Source organism: Octopus bimaculoides, chromosome 28 (genome assembly GCF_046866305.1).
Source record: "Octopus bimaculoides isolate indiv1 chromosome 28, ASM4686630v1, whole genome shotgun sequence".
Classification (NCBI taxonomy): Eukaryota; Metazoa; Mollusca; class Cephalopoda; order Octopoda; family Octopodidae; genus Octopus; species Octopus bimaculoides.
In genome coordinates, this window is record NC_142955.1 from 21,315,414 (window position 1) to 21,333,503 (window position 18,090).

Genomic DNA, 18,090 nt, shown 5'->3' on the forward strand with positions numbered 1-18,090 from the left:
GACTATGTTATGGCTGTTTTACGACTGTATTATGACTGTGATATGACTCTATTATACATTATGACTATGTTATGGCTATTTTACGACTTTTTATAACTGTGTTATGACTGTATAATAACTATGTTATGATGATGTTATAACTCTGATGTCACTGGATTACAGCTGTTTTATGATTGTGCTATGAATGTATCATGACTGTTTTATGACTGTATTATGACTTTATGACTGTGTTATGGCTGCATTATGACTATATTATGACAGTATTATGACTGTGTTATAACGTTACTTTCTGACATCCGTCTACTGTGACAAATGTCAGAGTCTACTGTGACAGTCTGACAGAGAGAGATTGCTGGAGGAGATGTTATCTCCACTACAATCAGACATAATTTGTATTGGGTCATCCCATAAATAATGCAGTTTTTAATACCTCTTATTTTTCAAAATTAAGATAAACAAAGTTCTTTTTTAGTCTAAAATATAATCTCCTTCATTTTCTTACAATGCTCTTCCATCTGTCTGGTAGACTCTTCCATCTGTCTGGTAGACTCTTCCATCTGTCTGGTAGACTCCAAAATTCTCAGGACCGTGACAAAAAATACTCCTGCAGTACTGTTCTGACCTCGTCTACAAGAGTGATGGATGCAGGTGTGTTGCCCCAAGCAGCCTGGGAAACACGCTTTCTCACTGCCCTGTTGCAAATATAATAACATTGTTATTTGATTCCCAGCAGTTTCACATCATCACACTTTCATATGCTTAGGGTTTGCTACAGCAAAGTTACAATACATAAAAATGGCTCCAGTTTTTATGAATTGCAAATTTCGCCTTACATGTACTTTTTTTGCGAAACTTTTGGGCAACACACACCTCCTCCCCCAAATCCTGATACCCCCATCCCCCACTACAAAATTCATGTTTTTTCCGTCCAAATGATTTTAAAGACTGTGGAATAAATGATAATCAGATGGGGCAATGTCCAGCGAATATGATGGGTGGGTCAATGTTTCCCATTCAAACTGGTCCAGCCTTGAGGAAGTCATCCTCCGTGTTTGTGGCCAAGCATTATCCTGATGGATGACTACCTTTCGTCTTCAAACCAAAGATGGTCATTTTTCTTCTAGTGCTGACTTGAATGACCAAATCCCAGCTTCTCTGCTAGATCCTCAACAGTTATCATGGGATTTTGTTCCACCAAGGTTTGCAAGACATTCTCATCGAGGTCTACAGGCCTTCCAGGACAAGGCTTGTCTTCTAGGTCATAGTTTCCACTTCTGAATTTCTGGGACCACCGTCGACGCTGGCTTGCACTTATTGTCCAATCCCCATATACTGCATTCATATTCCTCACACCTTCCATTGCATTGTTGCCTTTATTGAACTCATAAAAGCAAAATATGCCAAATATGCTCCTTGCTCACCTCCATTATTGCTTCGAAAAAATAACTGTTAAAAACGAAACTGCCCTCTTCAAAACTTGCCCTAACAAGTTGATGCTTTTCCAACAGGTTGATGCAGGTAGTTTATCTCGTTCCCCCTCCATCTTTTAAATCATGCAACTGAAAAAAAACTGCATTATTTATGGGATGATTCAATATTTTGTGTCTGTAGTGGTGGAGAAGTAAAGTATTGCACACCTCACCAATTAATATTCGTTTTATTGTATCTGGCTTTAAGTAGGTGCAAAGAAAACCGTTTGTTATCAAGCCACAAGAGAAAATAATGGACTGAGGACTTAAATGCGTGAGCAAAGCAAACATAAAGCTGGGAGTTACTTGACCAATGGTCGTTGGTTACTTGACCAATGGCACACAAACAGAACTTCAGTAATGGATGACAATGGCTACAAGCCGAGAGCTCAGTTCATTTAGCTGTAAGTAGGCACTGCTTGTTATCTTGTTTACTGTGCTGTGTCCTTAACCAACACACGCTTAAATATGAACAGTACAGTCTACCTAGCTGTATGTAGGGACCACAGTGTGGGATAGATCACTGTTCTCTGTCAGTGACTGATAGCTGTAAATAGGGGCCACAATGTGGTATAGTTCACTGTAATGTGTCGATGACCAACACGCTTATTTGTCAACAGCCCAGTTTACCTAGCTGTAAATAGGGACCACAATGTGGTATAAATCACTGTTTTGTGTCAATGACTGATGCATTTGTCATCATCCCAGCCTACGTAGCTTTTTCGTCCAGTGTGCTAACGACTCTACCATGATGATGATGGTAATAATAATAATAATAATAATAATAATAATAATAATTCTTTCTACTGAGGCCATGCTAGAGCATCACATTTAGTCGAACAAATATTGGCAAATATTGTTTTGTACTCTAGGCACAAGACTCAAAATTTTTGTGATTTCAATTTGCAGATCTTTATAGTGAGAAAGCTTTTCGTATTCCTTTCTTGAGACATTTTGATCTTGTGGGACAGACATATCTATTAACAGACAAGTTCCTCTGTTGTAGTCCTCGATCACAATGTCTGGTCAACTGGAGTCAATTTTTCTGTCTGTTTGAACTGGGAAGATCCAAAGGATGGTGACGCTCTTGCCATTTACGACATCCTCTGGATGGTGCCTGTACCACTTATGATGGGATTTAATTTTTTTAGTATTTACAAGCATTCCAGTGGATGTACTGCCCTAGTCTGTTCATGTCTTATGAGGTACTCCTTTTCAGCGAGGACTGGGCAGTCAGAAACAACACGATCAATTGTCTCTGTGAATTTTCCACAAATTCTGCACGAGGAGTCAGAACCCTCTTTGAGGATGTTTGCATGGTAGTTTCTGGTAGGTAAGCTCTGATCTTGCGTTGCAATAACAAAACCTTCTGTATCCCCTTTCAGACCTGTCCCTTGTAGCCATTGATGTGTTAGATTCTGATCAATACTTGGCTTGGACAGGTGGTTAGGGTATTTCTCACGCAGGAGTTTTCCTTTCCAGTTGTCTTCCGTATTATTCATGCAAGCCTACTTTGCTTTTTGTTTGATGTTTTTTTTTTTTTTGCACCAATGAGGCAAGTGAAATCGAAATCGAGTTAAATTCGACAACTGGCACCCATGCCAACATCGTCTCCTTCATTGGACACGAAACTCAGCTTGCGAAGACTTATTGGGGCAAGCGAAAGCGAAATCGTGATGGCACCTGTGCCCAGCATCGCCTTTCTGGCACTTGTGCCCGCGGCATGTGTAAGGACTTTCGAGCGAGATTGTTGCCACTGCCCCTGGACTGGCTCTTGTGTGGGTGGCACGTAAAATACACCATTTTGAGCGTGGCTGTTGCCTGTACCGCCTGACTGGCTTTCGTGCCGGTGGCATGTAAAAAGCACCCACTACACTCTCTGAGTGGTTGGCGTTAGGAAGGGCATCCAGCTGTAGAAACTCTGCCAAATCAGATTGGAGCCTGGTGTAGCCTTCAGGCTCCACCAGTCCTCAGTCAAATCGTCCAACCCATGCTAGCATGGAAAGTGGACGTTAAACGATGATGATGATATATATATATATATATATATATATATATCCAGCTGTAGAAACTCTGCCAGACCAGATTGGAGCCTGGTGTTGCCATCTGGTTTAACCAGTCCTCAGTCAAATCGTCCAACCCATGCTAGCATGGAAAGCGGACGTTAAACAATGATGATGATGATGATGATGATAGTCTTAGCACTATTTAGAGCTCTTTGATCTTTCTGATTGTTAATTTCTAAATCAGGTCTGTCTGTATTTGGGTGTCTTTGGTTATTCTTATTGTTATTCTTGTGGACCAAAAGACTTCTTGAATTTCTGACTCAGCTTCATGACTGTAGCTTGCTTGGAATCTTCATGTTTCAGTGTAGTTCTTAGAAGTGCATCACTTGTATTAAGGTATGTTTCAAGGCCTATTATTGCTGATTCGAAGCATTGTTCGAGCTGTACCAGGCCTCTCCCACCTATTTTTCTTGGGAGATAAATCCTGTCTGCATCTGATTTTCGATTATTATTATTATTACTACTACTACTACTACTACTACTACTACTACTACTACTACTACTACTACTATTATTATTATTATTATTATTCAAATTCTGCTGAGGTTGACTTTGCCTTCCATATTTTTAGGGTTGATAAAATGGTACTAGTTGAAGACTATGGTCGATGTAATCAACCAATCCCCTCCCCTCAAAATTGCTGCCCTTGTGGCAAAATCTGAAACCACTATTATTATTATTATTATTTATTATTTATTATTATTATTATTATTATTATTATTATTTATATTTCCAGAAATCTGCCTCAGTCTGCTTCGTCGAGTGGCACACACACACATACACACACACACATAAACACATACAACCCTAGTTGCCATACAAAACTATTGAGCCAAAGATGGTCTCCACTCCCACTATCAGTCACACCACTATTGCTACTCCGGCTTCAACAAACACCATGTCAGTTGCTAGTTACGTCCTCCTCATCACCTTTGCCCTAATCGGGATCTCACACGCACAGGAGCAGCGTAACCGCAGCTTCCCTTTCCAGTTGTCCGGTGCAGCGCGAACCGTCTTATCTTTCCACTACCAACCTGCTAGCGAGTGTTTGTATGATATTAACGCCAACGTCTCGATTTGTGCCTCTGACCAGCCTTTCACAACCAGCACCACTAGTGCCACCCCCCAGGGGCAACCCTCACCTTCTAATATCTCCTACATATATATCCACTGCAGAAACAATCCTACAAGGTTCAGCCCTCACCGGTCCAAGTGCCTATGCAAATTTGGAAATCCTATTTTTCCTGTTTTAAACAATGCCCATATCTCCGATGGGCCCCTTGAATTAACCCCGACAGTGAACAACGAACAAAAATCTAACACAAGGTCACTAGATGTGTCGGATATGGATATAGATGGTGGATCCCGGATTGGTTTAGCAGCAAGCAGTCGTCCACATCTACAGAATGGTCACCAGTCTGAACCATGGGTTAATAAGAACCAGCAACATGAAAGTAGATCTCAAACAGTCCCTAAGAAAAATTTTGAATTTTTACCCAGCCACAAACCTCAAGATTCTTCACCAGTGCAACCCAAGAATTTTATCTTTTGTCAGGTAACTGATTTGACGTCGATATCGCTACATCACTTGAAATCATTGACTGCAGTGGATTTAGGTTCAAATAGCGTCAGAGCTGTACCCAGCAAGTTTTTTGTTGGTTTAGTCAATTTAAAATACATTTCTCTCTCTAATAATCCTATTGATATACTACCGGATGGAGTGTTTTGTGGTCTGAAAAACTTGACTTACTTAGACTTAAGTAACCTTCACTTGTCCGGGTATCCGTCAGTTGCATTTTTGTGCCACCGGGTGTCGCCACCAATCCGTTACATTGACGTTAGTCACAACAGCATCGAAACTCTGTCTACTGAGGCCTTAACGACACTTGCATCGTCTCTCATATTCCTCAATCTCTCCAGTAACGCTATTAACCATATACATTCGTCTGCCTTCCAAAACAGCCGTGTCTTGAGGACCTTAGATCTCTCTTTCAATCGTTTGTCCGAATTACCCGCTCGGTTATGCCAGGGACTTGCTGCCCTTCGTCACCTTTACATCTCGTCCAACTGTATCTTCGTCCTACACGCTTTACCACTGATCAACTGCACCAGACTCCTGCATCTGGATTTATCTTCGAACATCATTAATCACATCCCACAACATCTCAACCTCTCATCTCTGCAACTCCTCAACCTCAGCACCAATGATTTAAAGTCCCTAACTCCGTCTATGTTTAGTGCCTTTCCTTTGCTAAAACAACTCGATCTCTCACAGAACAAAATTAAACTCATCGAAAAGAACAGTTTTTCTTCATTTCCTGCTTTGCGGTCCCTCAATTTGAGTCGCAACCGACTTGAGGACGGATTGAACTTCAATGTTATCTTTCAGCATTTAGGGTCTTTAACGGTTTTAGACCTCAGTTCTAATGTTATCACATCACTGGGCAACAACAGCTTTGCTCACCTTCTGAACTTAGAGCATCTAGATCTTTCCCATAACTTCCTCAGTTTCTTTAACCGTTTGGTGTTCAGAAAACTATCCAGATTGAAAGAACTGAACCTTAGGGCAAACATGATATCACTGTTGTCACGTGGGGCATTTGAGGACCTCGTTGATTTACAAATACTAGATTTATCCGAAAATGACCTGGTAACTATTGAAAACGAGGCCTTCCCCCAATGCCCGTTTACTCTGGACTTGAGCAGGAATTCTTTACAAGTAGTACCAGCTGGTCTGAAGAACACATCGATACGGCATCTTGACATGAGATGGAACTACATAAGAAAACTACATTTCCAGGCGTTTCACGATATGGGACGCCTCGAACGTTTACAAGTGGGACACAACCGCATTGAAGAGGCCATTCCTGGGGCCTTTTCGAGCCTGTCTAACCTAAAAACCCTCTCGCTCGACCACAATAAATTAAATATTGATTTTGAAGAAAATATTTTCCAAGGTTTGGAAACTTTAGCATCAATAAACCTCGCCTACAACAACATCCACCGTCTCAATGACATTTTCAGATACCCTGCCTTACAGCGTGTGCAATATCTCAATATATCACACAACCCTATAAAATCGATAGGGGATTATCTTTTTCCACCCACTTACCCTGTACGAGGTGCCATCCGAAAGCTTTCTCTTGACAGTTGCAACATAACCGAAATTATTCCGTTTGCTTTCAACAACCTGGAGAACCTGACTGCCATCTCTTTGCGGGATAACTTCCTCACTCGTTTCAAACCGTTTGTCGTGATGTCCTCAGGGTTGTCTGTACTCCTACATGGCAACCCAATCGTTTGTTCGTGTGACATGCGTTGGCTTAAAGAACAACAACAACAACAGCAGCAGAAGCGAAGTTTTGCAATGGAGAAACTTTCTGAATCTACATATCACGTAAGAGAGTGCACATTTGAGCACAGCCCGGACTGGAAACCCATTCTCATGACAAGCATCGACGAATTCCTCTGCGTTTCAAAAATAGAATGCAGCTCAAAGTGTGACTGTTTCGCCGGCAAAGAGGCTGGTTCACCACTGCGGACGCTCTGTTCTCGAAGACTGACCACTCTACCCGATGTCATAGCGTCCAGTACGGTCCAGCTGTATCTGGACGGCAATGATTTCTCATCACTCGGTCAGCTGACCAGTTTGTCCGAACGCAAACGAATGCAGACGCAAGAGCTGTACTTGAACTCTAGTCAAATAAGCTCCATCGGCGAGGACTTCCTCAAGAGGTTCCCAGAACTGCGGGTCCTCCGACTCAACAAAAATTCCATGTTGACTTTACCGGCATTTGTCTTTGGAAACCTCGTCCTTCTCAAAGAACTTTACCTCAACGATAACAGCATGAATCATTTTGACCAAAATGTATTCCATGGTTTACGATCTTTAAGGCACCTTGATCTTAGCGGTAACAAGTTCCATGTGATCGAGGCACATACTCTGATTGAGTTCAGCCATATTAGAACCTTAGAGTCAATCCAGCTGGAGCAAAATCCATGGCAGTGTGCATGCGGCAATCAACAGTTCTACCATTGGCTTAATTACAATTACACTATTGTGCGTAACAGGAGAGACATACGATGTAACCACAAGATCATTGTTGATCAACGTCCGTCTGCATTTAAGTGTCAGCCGTCCTTAACCAGGAAAATCATTGTGATTGGCCTCATAATGTCTGTGATTATATTGGCATTTTGTTTAGCTTTCTTCATAAGATATCGCCGTGAATGTGTGGCCTGCATCTATGTGAAACTGGGGTTGCAGTGTTGTCGGTACCGAGATCGGTCGTACAAACCATTTGATATCTTCCTCGTTTATGATCGTCGAGATGAAGACTGCCGCAAATGGATTGAGTCGACCTTACTACCCAGGCTTGAGTACAGTGGGAAGCATGCTTTCAAGATTTTCTATCCAGACCGCAACGCCATCACCATCATCAGAGGTAGATCTAGGGTCAGAAACGCTGCTCCAACGCCTTCCCGCAGCGTTTGCACCACCACCGCCGCCGCTGACTCCATTGCTGACAACACCACCACCGCCAAGGAGAGCAACTACAGTAATGACACAAGCAATGCCACTGTTTCCACAGGTGCCACCGCCGCCACCACCTCCAACAACACAGACCTTCCTACAGCCATCAACACCACTAACGCTGCCACAATTACTACTATGAATTACAACAACAACAATAATAACAACCACGCGGCCACCGCCACCACCACAATTGCTTCCACAGCCACCAGCTGCACAGGCAGCCTCGTTGCTGCCATCAGCCAGTGTCGCTGCACAATGGTTATAGTGTCTCGCGGCACTGGCTCCAGCCCGTCATGCATGGCGGCACTAAGGGTCGCCGTTGCTCTCTCTAAGGGCCGGCTTTTGATGGGTGTGGGTGGAAGCAGTGGAGGTGTGTACGATGGTGATGATGACGACGACGGCAGTCATGGGAACAGGTTTGCAGGAGAGCGGGGGAGAGGAGAGCAAGGAGACGTCGACGAGGAGGGAGGAGGGGTAGGTCACCACCGACACCAGCATCCCCTACAACAACAACAACGTCATTATCATCATCACAGCCTCCAACCTCAACAGCATCATCACAATCGTTATCATCGTCATCATGACCCCAACCCCCACTATCGCCATCATCATCACCATCGTCATCACCATCAACAACAGCATCGGGTTGTGTTGGTTTTTTTCGGTGACGTGGATATCTCGACGTTGGATGATGAGATCAAACGCCGGGTGCAGCACCGGGAGTATCTGACTGCTCGGGGCCGTTGCTTCTGGCACAGGCTGCAATACGAACTGCCGAAGCCGGGTCCCTGCCGTGGACAAGAGCTCAACGAACACGAGGCATCAGTGGACGAGGAGACGGCTATCATACAGAACTCTGTCCTGGCTGAGTATACCTCATGTATGTAAGATAGAAGAACAGTACTATGGAGTAGAGGTTAACTTGGGTGATTTAGAGGAGATCGAGTCGAGCAGAGATTGAGTGGAGTAGAAGGGCTGGTGGAGTGTAGGGGTGGGAGATGTGTGGTGTATTGGAGTTTGGGTGGAGTGGAAGTGTGGTAGTAAAGTGGAGTGGACTGTGAGTGTAGGTAAAGTAGAGTGAGAGAGCGGGTAAAGTGGAATGTAGTACAAGTAAAAAGGAGTGGAGTGTATAAAGTGAAGTGGAGTGTGTGTAAAGTGAAGTACAGTGAATGTGTCAGTAAAGTGGAGTGAGAGTCTGAGTAGAGTGGAGTGGAGCGTGAGTGAAGTGAAATGGAGTGGAACCGATCACTGCAGCAGAATGTTGTCGAGTGGAGTAGGAGTCTGCACTTGAAATAGTGGAACAGGGATGGAGTGTGGGAACATGCCTTTGGAGTGAAGTAGGTTGGAGTGGAGTGTGGTTGTAGAGCATAAGGTCAGATCACCGCATCCAACAGATGAAAAACATTCCAGATATGACAGTCCTGCCTTTCATTCAGACATAGTGTATCTTGGACTGCCTTATTTAAAGTGTCCTTCCTTGTTGTTTTTGTTGTTGTTGTTTAACCACAGGTCAGCCCTAGTCGAATAGACCTATACTTGAAGATCTTTCAGCTATGACAATCCTGCCTTTTACACACACACACACACACACACGCACACATACACATATAAGATACATACAGATAGGTGCATATAGACACATATTTATATAGTCACATACACACAAACACTGACATAAATAAATATATATATATATATATATATATATATATATATATACACACATATGTGTGTGTGTGTAATATATATACATACATATTTATATATACATACATACATATATATATATATATGTATATATATATATATATATATATATATATATATATATATATATATATATGTGTATATATATATATATATATATATATATATATATATGTATATGTATATATATAATGCTTCTTTCCAATTCCGTGTACCAAATCCGGTCTCAAAGCTTTGGTCAGTCCTAGGCTATAATAGAAGGCACATGCAAAAGATGCGACACATTGAAACTGAACCCCAGAACATGCAGTCGGGAAGCAAACCTCTTACCACACAGCTACGACGCCTAAGTGCATTATTTTTCTGTCTGTTTGTCTTTTTTCTTATTTTCAAAAAATAAAATAAAGGTGATGCATGTGAGAGAGAGGTGGGGAGGAGGTAGAAATTGGAAGGGGGAGCAGTGCAATGCGACATAACTTTATGTGTATTTCTGCGGTGGCAAGGGGGGGGGGGTCTTGCTGAGTGATTTTCCGATGATGAAGATGATGATAATTATGATGATGATGATGGTAACCTTGAAGAAGAAAAAAAAGGAAGAAACGTGAATATATTAATGGCTTCAGAAAATTTCCGTTTTTTTAAAAATTATGCAAATAAATTAAAATTCATTAAAATAGAAAAAACTAAATAAAATTTAATAAATAAAACAAATCACTTTGCCTCTTTTCTTTCTTTCTTTCTTTCTTTCTTTCCCCCTGTCTGCGTGTCTGTCTCACTGTCTATCAGTTTTTCCCTCTCTCTGTGCGCCCAATCAACATCGTGAGTCGCCTGTATCGTCCAATCAGCATAGGCGTCACCATAACACCCCGTCCTACCTTGCCCCAGCGTCGCCGTGTGGCCGTTCGACGTTTCGTTTGGCACTCCGTCGCTTACGACGACGAGGGTTCCAGTTGATCCGATCAACGGAACAGCCTGCTCTCGTGAAATTAACGTGCAAGTGGCTGAGCACTCCACAGACACGTGTACCCTTAACGTAGTTCTCGGAGGATATTCAGCGGTCATAGGATCGCGGTTTCGATTCCCAGGTCTCAAATTACCTAGAAATGTGGTAAAGTCCATATAATATCAAAATCGTGTGTGAAATAAATAATTTTTTTACTGTGAGACGTTTCTTTTATAGTTCAGTATGCATATACATGTGGAGGCGCAACGGCCCAGTGGTTAGGGCAGCGGACTCGCGGTCATAGGATCGCGGTCTCGACTCCCAGACCGGGCGTTGTGAGTGTTTATTGAGCGAAAACACCTAAAGCCCCACGAGGCTCCGGCAGGGGATGGTGGCGAACCCTGCTGTACTCTTCAACCACAACTTTCTCTCACTCTTACTTCCTGTTTCTGTTGTGCCTGTAATTTAAAGGGTCAGCCTTGTCACATTGTGTCACGCTGAATATCCCCGAGAACTACGTTAAGGGTACACGTGTCTGTAGAGTGCTCAGCCACTTACACGTTAATTTCGAGAGCTGGCTGTTCCGTTGATCGGATCAACTGGAACCCTCGTCGTCGTAAGCGACGGAGTGCCAACAAAATGCATATACATACATATGTATGTATGTATTCTCTTCATGAATGACAAATGAAGGTTCAGTATGATAAAACGGTAATCATTTTCTAGGGACACGAATGTTGAGAACTCAGTTTGCTCGAGTGATTGTAGATCTTTTACTTTGTGTTGTCTTCCGTGGACGTCTAGCCCTGGTCCGCTTCGAGCGACAAAACTCCATTGAGAGAAGCGTTTCCCAGTGTGCCTTCATGCTTTCATGACGTTGGTCCCGATATCTATCTATCTATATATATGTATATGTATATATATATATATATATATATATATATATATATATATATATATATATACAAACATACATACGACTGTTTACTTTCAGTTTCCTTCTACCAAATCCACTCAAAGGAATTTCGTCGGCCTGAGGCTACAGCGGAAGACGCTTGTTCCAAGTGTCAACCAGTAGGACTGAACCCAGATGCATGAAGTTGGGAAGCAAACTTCTTGCCACACCCCCATCCTAGGACCTACCATGATCATCCGACGTTTCTTCCAATAGCGTCGGTTTATTCAAGGGAGGTAACATAATATGTTTTCCTACCTGGTTACTTCCCTTGTGGGTTAATTACGACCCGTCATTTTTTTTTTTGTTTCGTCTTTTCTTTTGCGTTTCCTTTTTCTTTTTCTGTTTTATTCTTTTCCATTGCAATTCACGAATGCTACCGGCTCCCCGTCGCTTACGACGTCGAGGGTTCCAGTTGATCCGATCAACGGAACAGCCTGCTCGTGAAATTAACGTGCAAGTGGCTGAGCACTCCACAGACACGTGTACCCTTAACGTAGTTCTCGGGGATATTCAGCGTGACACAGTGTGACAAGGCTGACCCCTTTGAATTACAGGCACAACAGAAACAGGAAGAAAGACTGAGAGAAAGTTTGTGGTGGAAGAGTACAGCAGGGTTCGCCACCATCCCCTGCCGGAGCCTCGGGGAGCTTTAGGTGATTTCGCTCAATAAACACTCACAAGGCCCGGTCTGGGAATCGAAACCGCGAGTCCGCTGCCCTAACCACTGGGCCGTTGCGCCTCCACTGTGTTAAATTATAAAGCACGAAAAGAGAATGACTCTCCCCAGACAACAGAACATGCTTCAACGCACCAACTCATATAAAGAATCTTGCAAAGCAAATCCAAAAACGAAATGTATTTTCTTTCATTTGTGTTTTTGCGATGCGTTATCGATCGCATGAATCGATTTAATAAGTTCATCGATGCAAATCTATCTTAAGATATGTTAATTATCTAATTATCATGCGCGTGCAAAGAAAGTCGATGACTTCCTGTTGGCATTTTGTAGTTTTTACCAGCAACGATTACAACCCATCTTGAAGTTGTAAGACTTTTGTTCTCACTCGGATTTATTATCACTCTTTGCACTTGAAATAAAAGGTACGTTTCCTCCAGATTATTATTTCTCATATTTCACAACCAACAATTCCTAACCTATTTCTATGTTAAGTTTAACCTTTTACTTTGCACTAATTATTGTTTTTTTCTCACGTTGTTAATACTTGAAAACGTGTCGTTACGTTAACAATATTACGGAAAAGTTCATTTAAGAGTTGGTCTTAAAAATATTCTATTTCTGGTCTTTTTTGACCACTATCAGTCCCATGGTTTTAAGACGGGATATTTTGTGAGGTTATATTTTCGTTTTATACCACCCGGCTTACATTGAGTCTACTTCGCTTCTGATATTGTTGTTGTTGGCACTCCGTCGCTTAACTACGACGAGGGTTCCAGTTGATTCGATCAACGGAACAGCCTGCTCGTGAAATTAACGTGCAAGTGGCTGAGCACTCCGCAGACACGTGTACCCTTAACGTAGTTCTCGGGGATATTCAGCGTGACACAGTGTGACAAGGCTGACCCTTTGAATTACAGGCACAACAGAAACAGGAAGTAAGAGTGAGAGAAAGTTGTGGTTGAAGAGTACAGCAGGGTTGGCCACCATCCCCTGCCGGAGCCTCGTGGGGCTTTAGGTGTTTTCGCTCAATAAACACTCACAACGCCCGGTCTGGGAGTCGAGACCGCGATCCTATGACCGCGAGTCCGCTGCCCTAACCACTGGGCCGTTGCGCCTCCACATGTATATGCATACTGAACTATAAAAGAAACGTCTCACAGTAAAAAAATTATTTATTTCACACACGATTTTGATATTATATGGATTTTACCACATTTCTAGGTAATTTGAGACCAGGAAGATGTGACTGACCTACAACACCACTCTCTTTTGAAAACACAATTCTATGTAGGGTTCGAACTCGCTCACTTTTCGTGAACATGGTAATGCTCGCGAACGCATATTTATGAAAAGAATGATGCACGTGTAAAGCGTTGACTCGTTGGGTATAAAAGGCATCCGACACAGCAAATACAGCAAGACTGACACGAAATCAGAGAGAGAGCAAGTTATAGGACGTCTCCATGTTGGTCAACGCTAATGACTTACACTGCAGTATTCAGACAATTGAGCGACTGAGGGAACGATACAATGCCACAAACAGCACAGATGATTGTCCAGGCAGTGGCTGACCGAGGGTTACAACGGCATATCAAGATCGCCACCTGCACCAACAGCACTTGCAGGACCAATTCTTCTAGGTGGCAATGGAATCAGTTAGGCACACCCTAGGGAGTCACCACAGATCTATTTGTGCAGAGACAGTTCACTACTGGCTGAGATCTTCTAATCTGTCTTGTTGACGTCTGGCTTGGGGCCCCATTCTCACAGATCGTCATCGACAGGCATGTATGCAGTGGGCTCAGAAACGCCAAACCTGGCGATATCAGCAGTGGAGGAGTGTAGTATTCCCTGACAAACGCCGATAATGCATTTGTGGTAGAGCTAGGGTTTGGAGAAGAAGGGTTAACATCATGCTGATGGCTTTGTGGTGGAGAAAGACTCATGGGAAGGACTAAGCATCATGGGATGCATCGGGGTTGCACTCAACCAGAAACTTGGACTGGTGGCCTTCCGAAACATCGACGAAGGCCAGGCCAATGGAGTAACTGCTGCTCACTGCATTGGCCAAGTGTTGAGGCCTCACATCGTGGAACACTTTGCCTGTCATCAGAATCATGTGTTCTAACACGACAACGCCTGTACCCCTGATGCCAGGTTGACAACAGACTTCCTCCAACAACACAACATCCAGGCACTGCCATGGCCTGTTCTAAGCCCGGACTTGAACCCCATTGAGCCCCTGTGGGACGGAATCCAAAGAAGGCCAAATCACACCTAAGGCTGACAACCCATTGCCAGTTTTTAACAGAGTGTGGGCTGCTATTGCCATGGCTTTCATCAATCGTTTGGTGCATTTAATGTACATATGATGCCTGGTGGTAATTAACGCAAACATGAGACAATGATTTCATCTCTTTGGATCCAGGAGACTCCGCCATCACTTGACACCACGTGATATCAAACAGGAAATGACGTTTTATAATTACGAAAGAACGGTTCCTTAATTAGCGCTCTTCAATCAATGCTATGGCAGTCTGTTAATTTCTATTTTTGTATGGGTGTGACGTCCCTTTTGTCGTTCAGTATATATATAGACATCACATTTTAAGTAGTACTGTGTGTGTGTATATATATATATATATAAAGTACTTGTATACTGCCAACTTAATGTGACAGTCCCAATAAGGGAATATACTACTGCTGTTTAGCCCTAGGAAGCCAGACCGCTTCCGATTAGGCCTTGACACATTTCCTGTGCCCTTATCCTTACGAGGGGGAGACAAACTCCTCCACCCAGCCAAGCCTGCATTCAGGGACATGTTTCTGAGTCTTTGCTCGTCATCAGCCTGAAGTAGCACGACTGGCTAGATGAAGAAATCTGTTTCACTCTCGTAAGGATATACTTGGACCCTTCTCAGAGATACAAAAAAGAGAGAAGTCAGTCATTTTACTACAGTGGAGACACTCGGCCAAGGTGCTACGCAGTGGGACTGAACCCGGAACCAAGTGGTTGGTAAGCAAGCTACTAACCACACAGCCACTCCGATATATATATATATATATATATATATATATATATATATATATATATACATACACATATATATATATATATATATATATATGTGTGTGTGTGTGTGTGTGAATAAAAAGTATATAAAAAAAGATATATATGTATTATATATTGTGTATATATATAGAAAATATGGGAGTTTAGTTCACAGGTGATATAAACAATTGGGTAGGCCAGGTAAGTGCTGTAACGGACTACTATACTCTCTTTTACTTGTTTCAGTCATTTGACTGCGGCCATGCTGCAGCACCGACTTTCAGTCGAGCAAATCGACCCCAGGAATTATCTTTTGTAAGCCTAGTAATTATTCTATCGGACTCTTTTGCCGAACCGCTAAGTTACGGGGACATAAACACACCAGCATCGGTTGTCAAGCGATGTTGGGGGGACAAACGCGCACACACACACACACACACATATGGATTTGGTAAACGGAAACTGAAAAAAGCCCGTCGTATATATATATATATATATATATATATATATATATATATATATATATATATATTTCATTTTCATTTTTCATTTTATCTAGTTTCAGCTCATGAGCTGTGGCCATGCTGGGGCACCGCCATTTGGTGTTGCTACACAATTTTACTTCAGGAATTGACATTTGGTGCATGAGAGAGTTTGATGCAGCTGCTCTCATCTGCGCCTCCTGCCGTGAAGTTGGTTCATCTGGGACACCTGACAGGAAGAGGTCCAGCCTTGTCTTGAAGACATATATATATTTATATATGATTGCTTAATATCGTTGATGGTGCAGTGTTCTTGATTTCGACTCTAATCGAAGTTAGAACACTTATATGTCTTCTTTCCATTGTTAATCGGAGATCGGAAACGTGCGAAAGGGAGATGAACTTACACAAACATACACACGTATGTCTATATTTGTATCTCTCTCTCTCTCTGTATATATATATATATATATATATATATATATATATATATATACTCTTTACTCTTTTACTTGTTTCAGTCATTTGACTGCGGCCATGCTGGAGCACCACCTTTAGTCGAGAAAACCGACCCCCCCCCCCCCAGGACTTATTCTTTGGAAGCCTAATACTTATTCTATCGGTCTCTTTTGCCGAACCGCTAACTTACGGAAACGTAAACACACCACCATCGGTTGTCAAACGATGCTGGGGGGGGGGGGACAAACACACACACACACACACACACACACACACACACACACACACACATACACATATATATATTATCATTATTAATAAATCATAGGGCAGTAAAAAAATTTAGAAATTTAATTTATCACCAGTGGTCCAGCGAGAATAAAAATTAGTCAATAGACTAAATTATTCATTTAAAATACAGAGATGCCTATAATAGGACATCTAACCCGTGGTATAGAGTTTTTTGCTGCTCTTTCTAGCGGGTTAGATGTCCTATTATAGGCATCTCTGTATTTTAAATATATATATATATATAATACGACGGGCTTCTTTTCTGTTTCCGTCTACCAAATCCACTCACAAGGCTTTGGTCGGCCCGAGGTTATAGTTGATGACACTTGCCCAAGGTGGCACGCAGTGGGACTGAACCCGGAACCATGTAGTTGGTAAGCAAGCTACTTACCACACAGCCACTCCCGCGCCTATGTATGGATAATAGAACGAATGGTTCTCCCCTGGTGGCTTACTGGTAAAGCACGGCCACTTTCGTAGTTAACGTTATGTTTGTGGCAAATGAAAGCCAGAAGATGGAATCTCCGAGAATTTATTGTTAATCACGACAATTGTTTCGTCACATCTGGCATCGAATCCTCATGTATGTATACATATTTACACATACACACCTATGCAGTAGACACACACACACACACACACACACACACACACACACACACACACACTTTTTAAATGAGCTGTCAAGAAACTGTATTGGAATGCAGACTGGAAGGCAGTGGTAGTGAAGATGGTGGTGGTCGTTGTATGGTGGTGGTGGTGGCGATTGTATTAATAGTGTTGGTTCCGTTGTTTTTGGCGATGGTGGTGGTGGTGGTAGTGAGCGTGGCGGTGATGGTATGTGGTGACTAGACGTGAGTAAATTTATGGATGTGGGTAGGGAGAGGTCCAGAGAGAGAAAGAAAGTTCAACAGAGAGAGAGGGTCGAGGGTGGTAGCGGGAGGAGCAGATTGGAGATTGCGAAGATACAATTCAGGTCTGGCCGTGTAATTGTTAGCCTGACGAATAGGTCGAAGGTTACGTGGTGAGCAATTTCCTATTCGGGGATGAAAGGTGGAGGTATGGTGGTGGTGGTGGTGGCATTGGTCATCGTAGTAGTAGTAGTAGTAGTAGTAGTAGTAATTGTAGTAGTAGTAGTTGTAGTAGTAGTCGTAGTTGTAGTAGTAGTCGTAGAACTAGCTGTAGTCGTAGTGGTGGTTGTGGTAGTAGTAGTAGTAGTAGTGGAAGCAGCAGTAGTAGTGGTGGTTGTGGTGGTAGTAGCAATAGTTGTGGTGGTGGTGGTAAGGCGGAGGACGTGATCCCATTTTGACAGGGGACTATCACTCCAAGTAAATGGCTGACATCTTAATATCCGGGTCTTTCCGTCAACTGAGAAACTGCGAATTTAATAAATCTTTGACACACCATCGCCACCTTGCGGCTTTCTTTCATTATTTGATTGTCGCAT

The 18,090-nt window shown here is 42.7% G+C and overlaps 1 protein-coding gene across 8 annotated transcripts in view; it reads left to right on the forward strand.

Moving 5' to 3' along the window:
- The window catches only part of LOC106882288 (uncharacterized), a 56,062-nt gene extending 45,572 nt beyond the window's left edge, over nucleotides 1-10,490 (forward strand). For 6 of the 8 annotated variants that reach the window (XM_089344839.1, XM_089344840.1, XM_089344842.1 and 3 more), the window contains one exon: nucleotides 4,272-10,490. In XM_089344839.1, the coding sequence (XP_089200965.1) occupies nucleotides 4,374-8,960 (4,587 nt within the window). In that variant the 5' untranslated portion in view covers nucleotides 4,272-4,373 and the 3' untranslated portion in view covers nucleotides 8,961-10,490. Of the gene's footprint in view, nucleotides 1,874-4,271 lie in introns of all 8 variants that reach the window. The other 2 variants (XM_014932906.3, XM_089344841.1) reach the window with 2 other exon arrangements.
- Nucleotides 10,491-18,090: the final 7,600 nt, after the last annotated feature.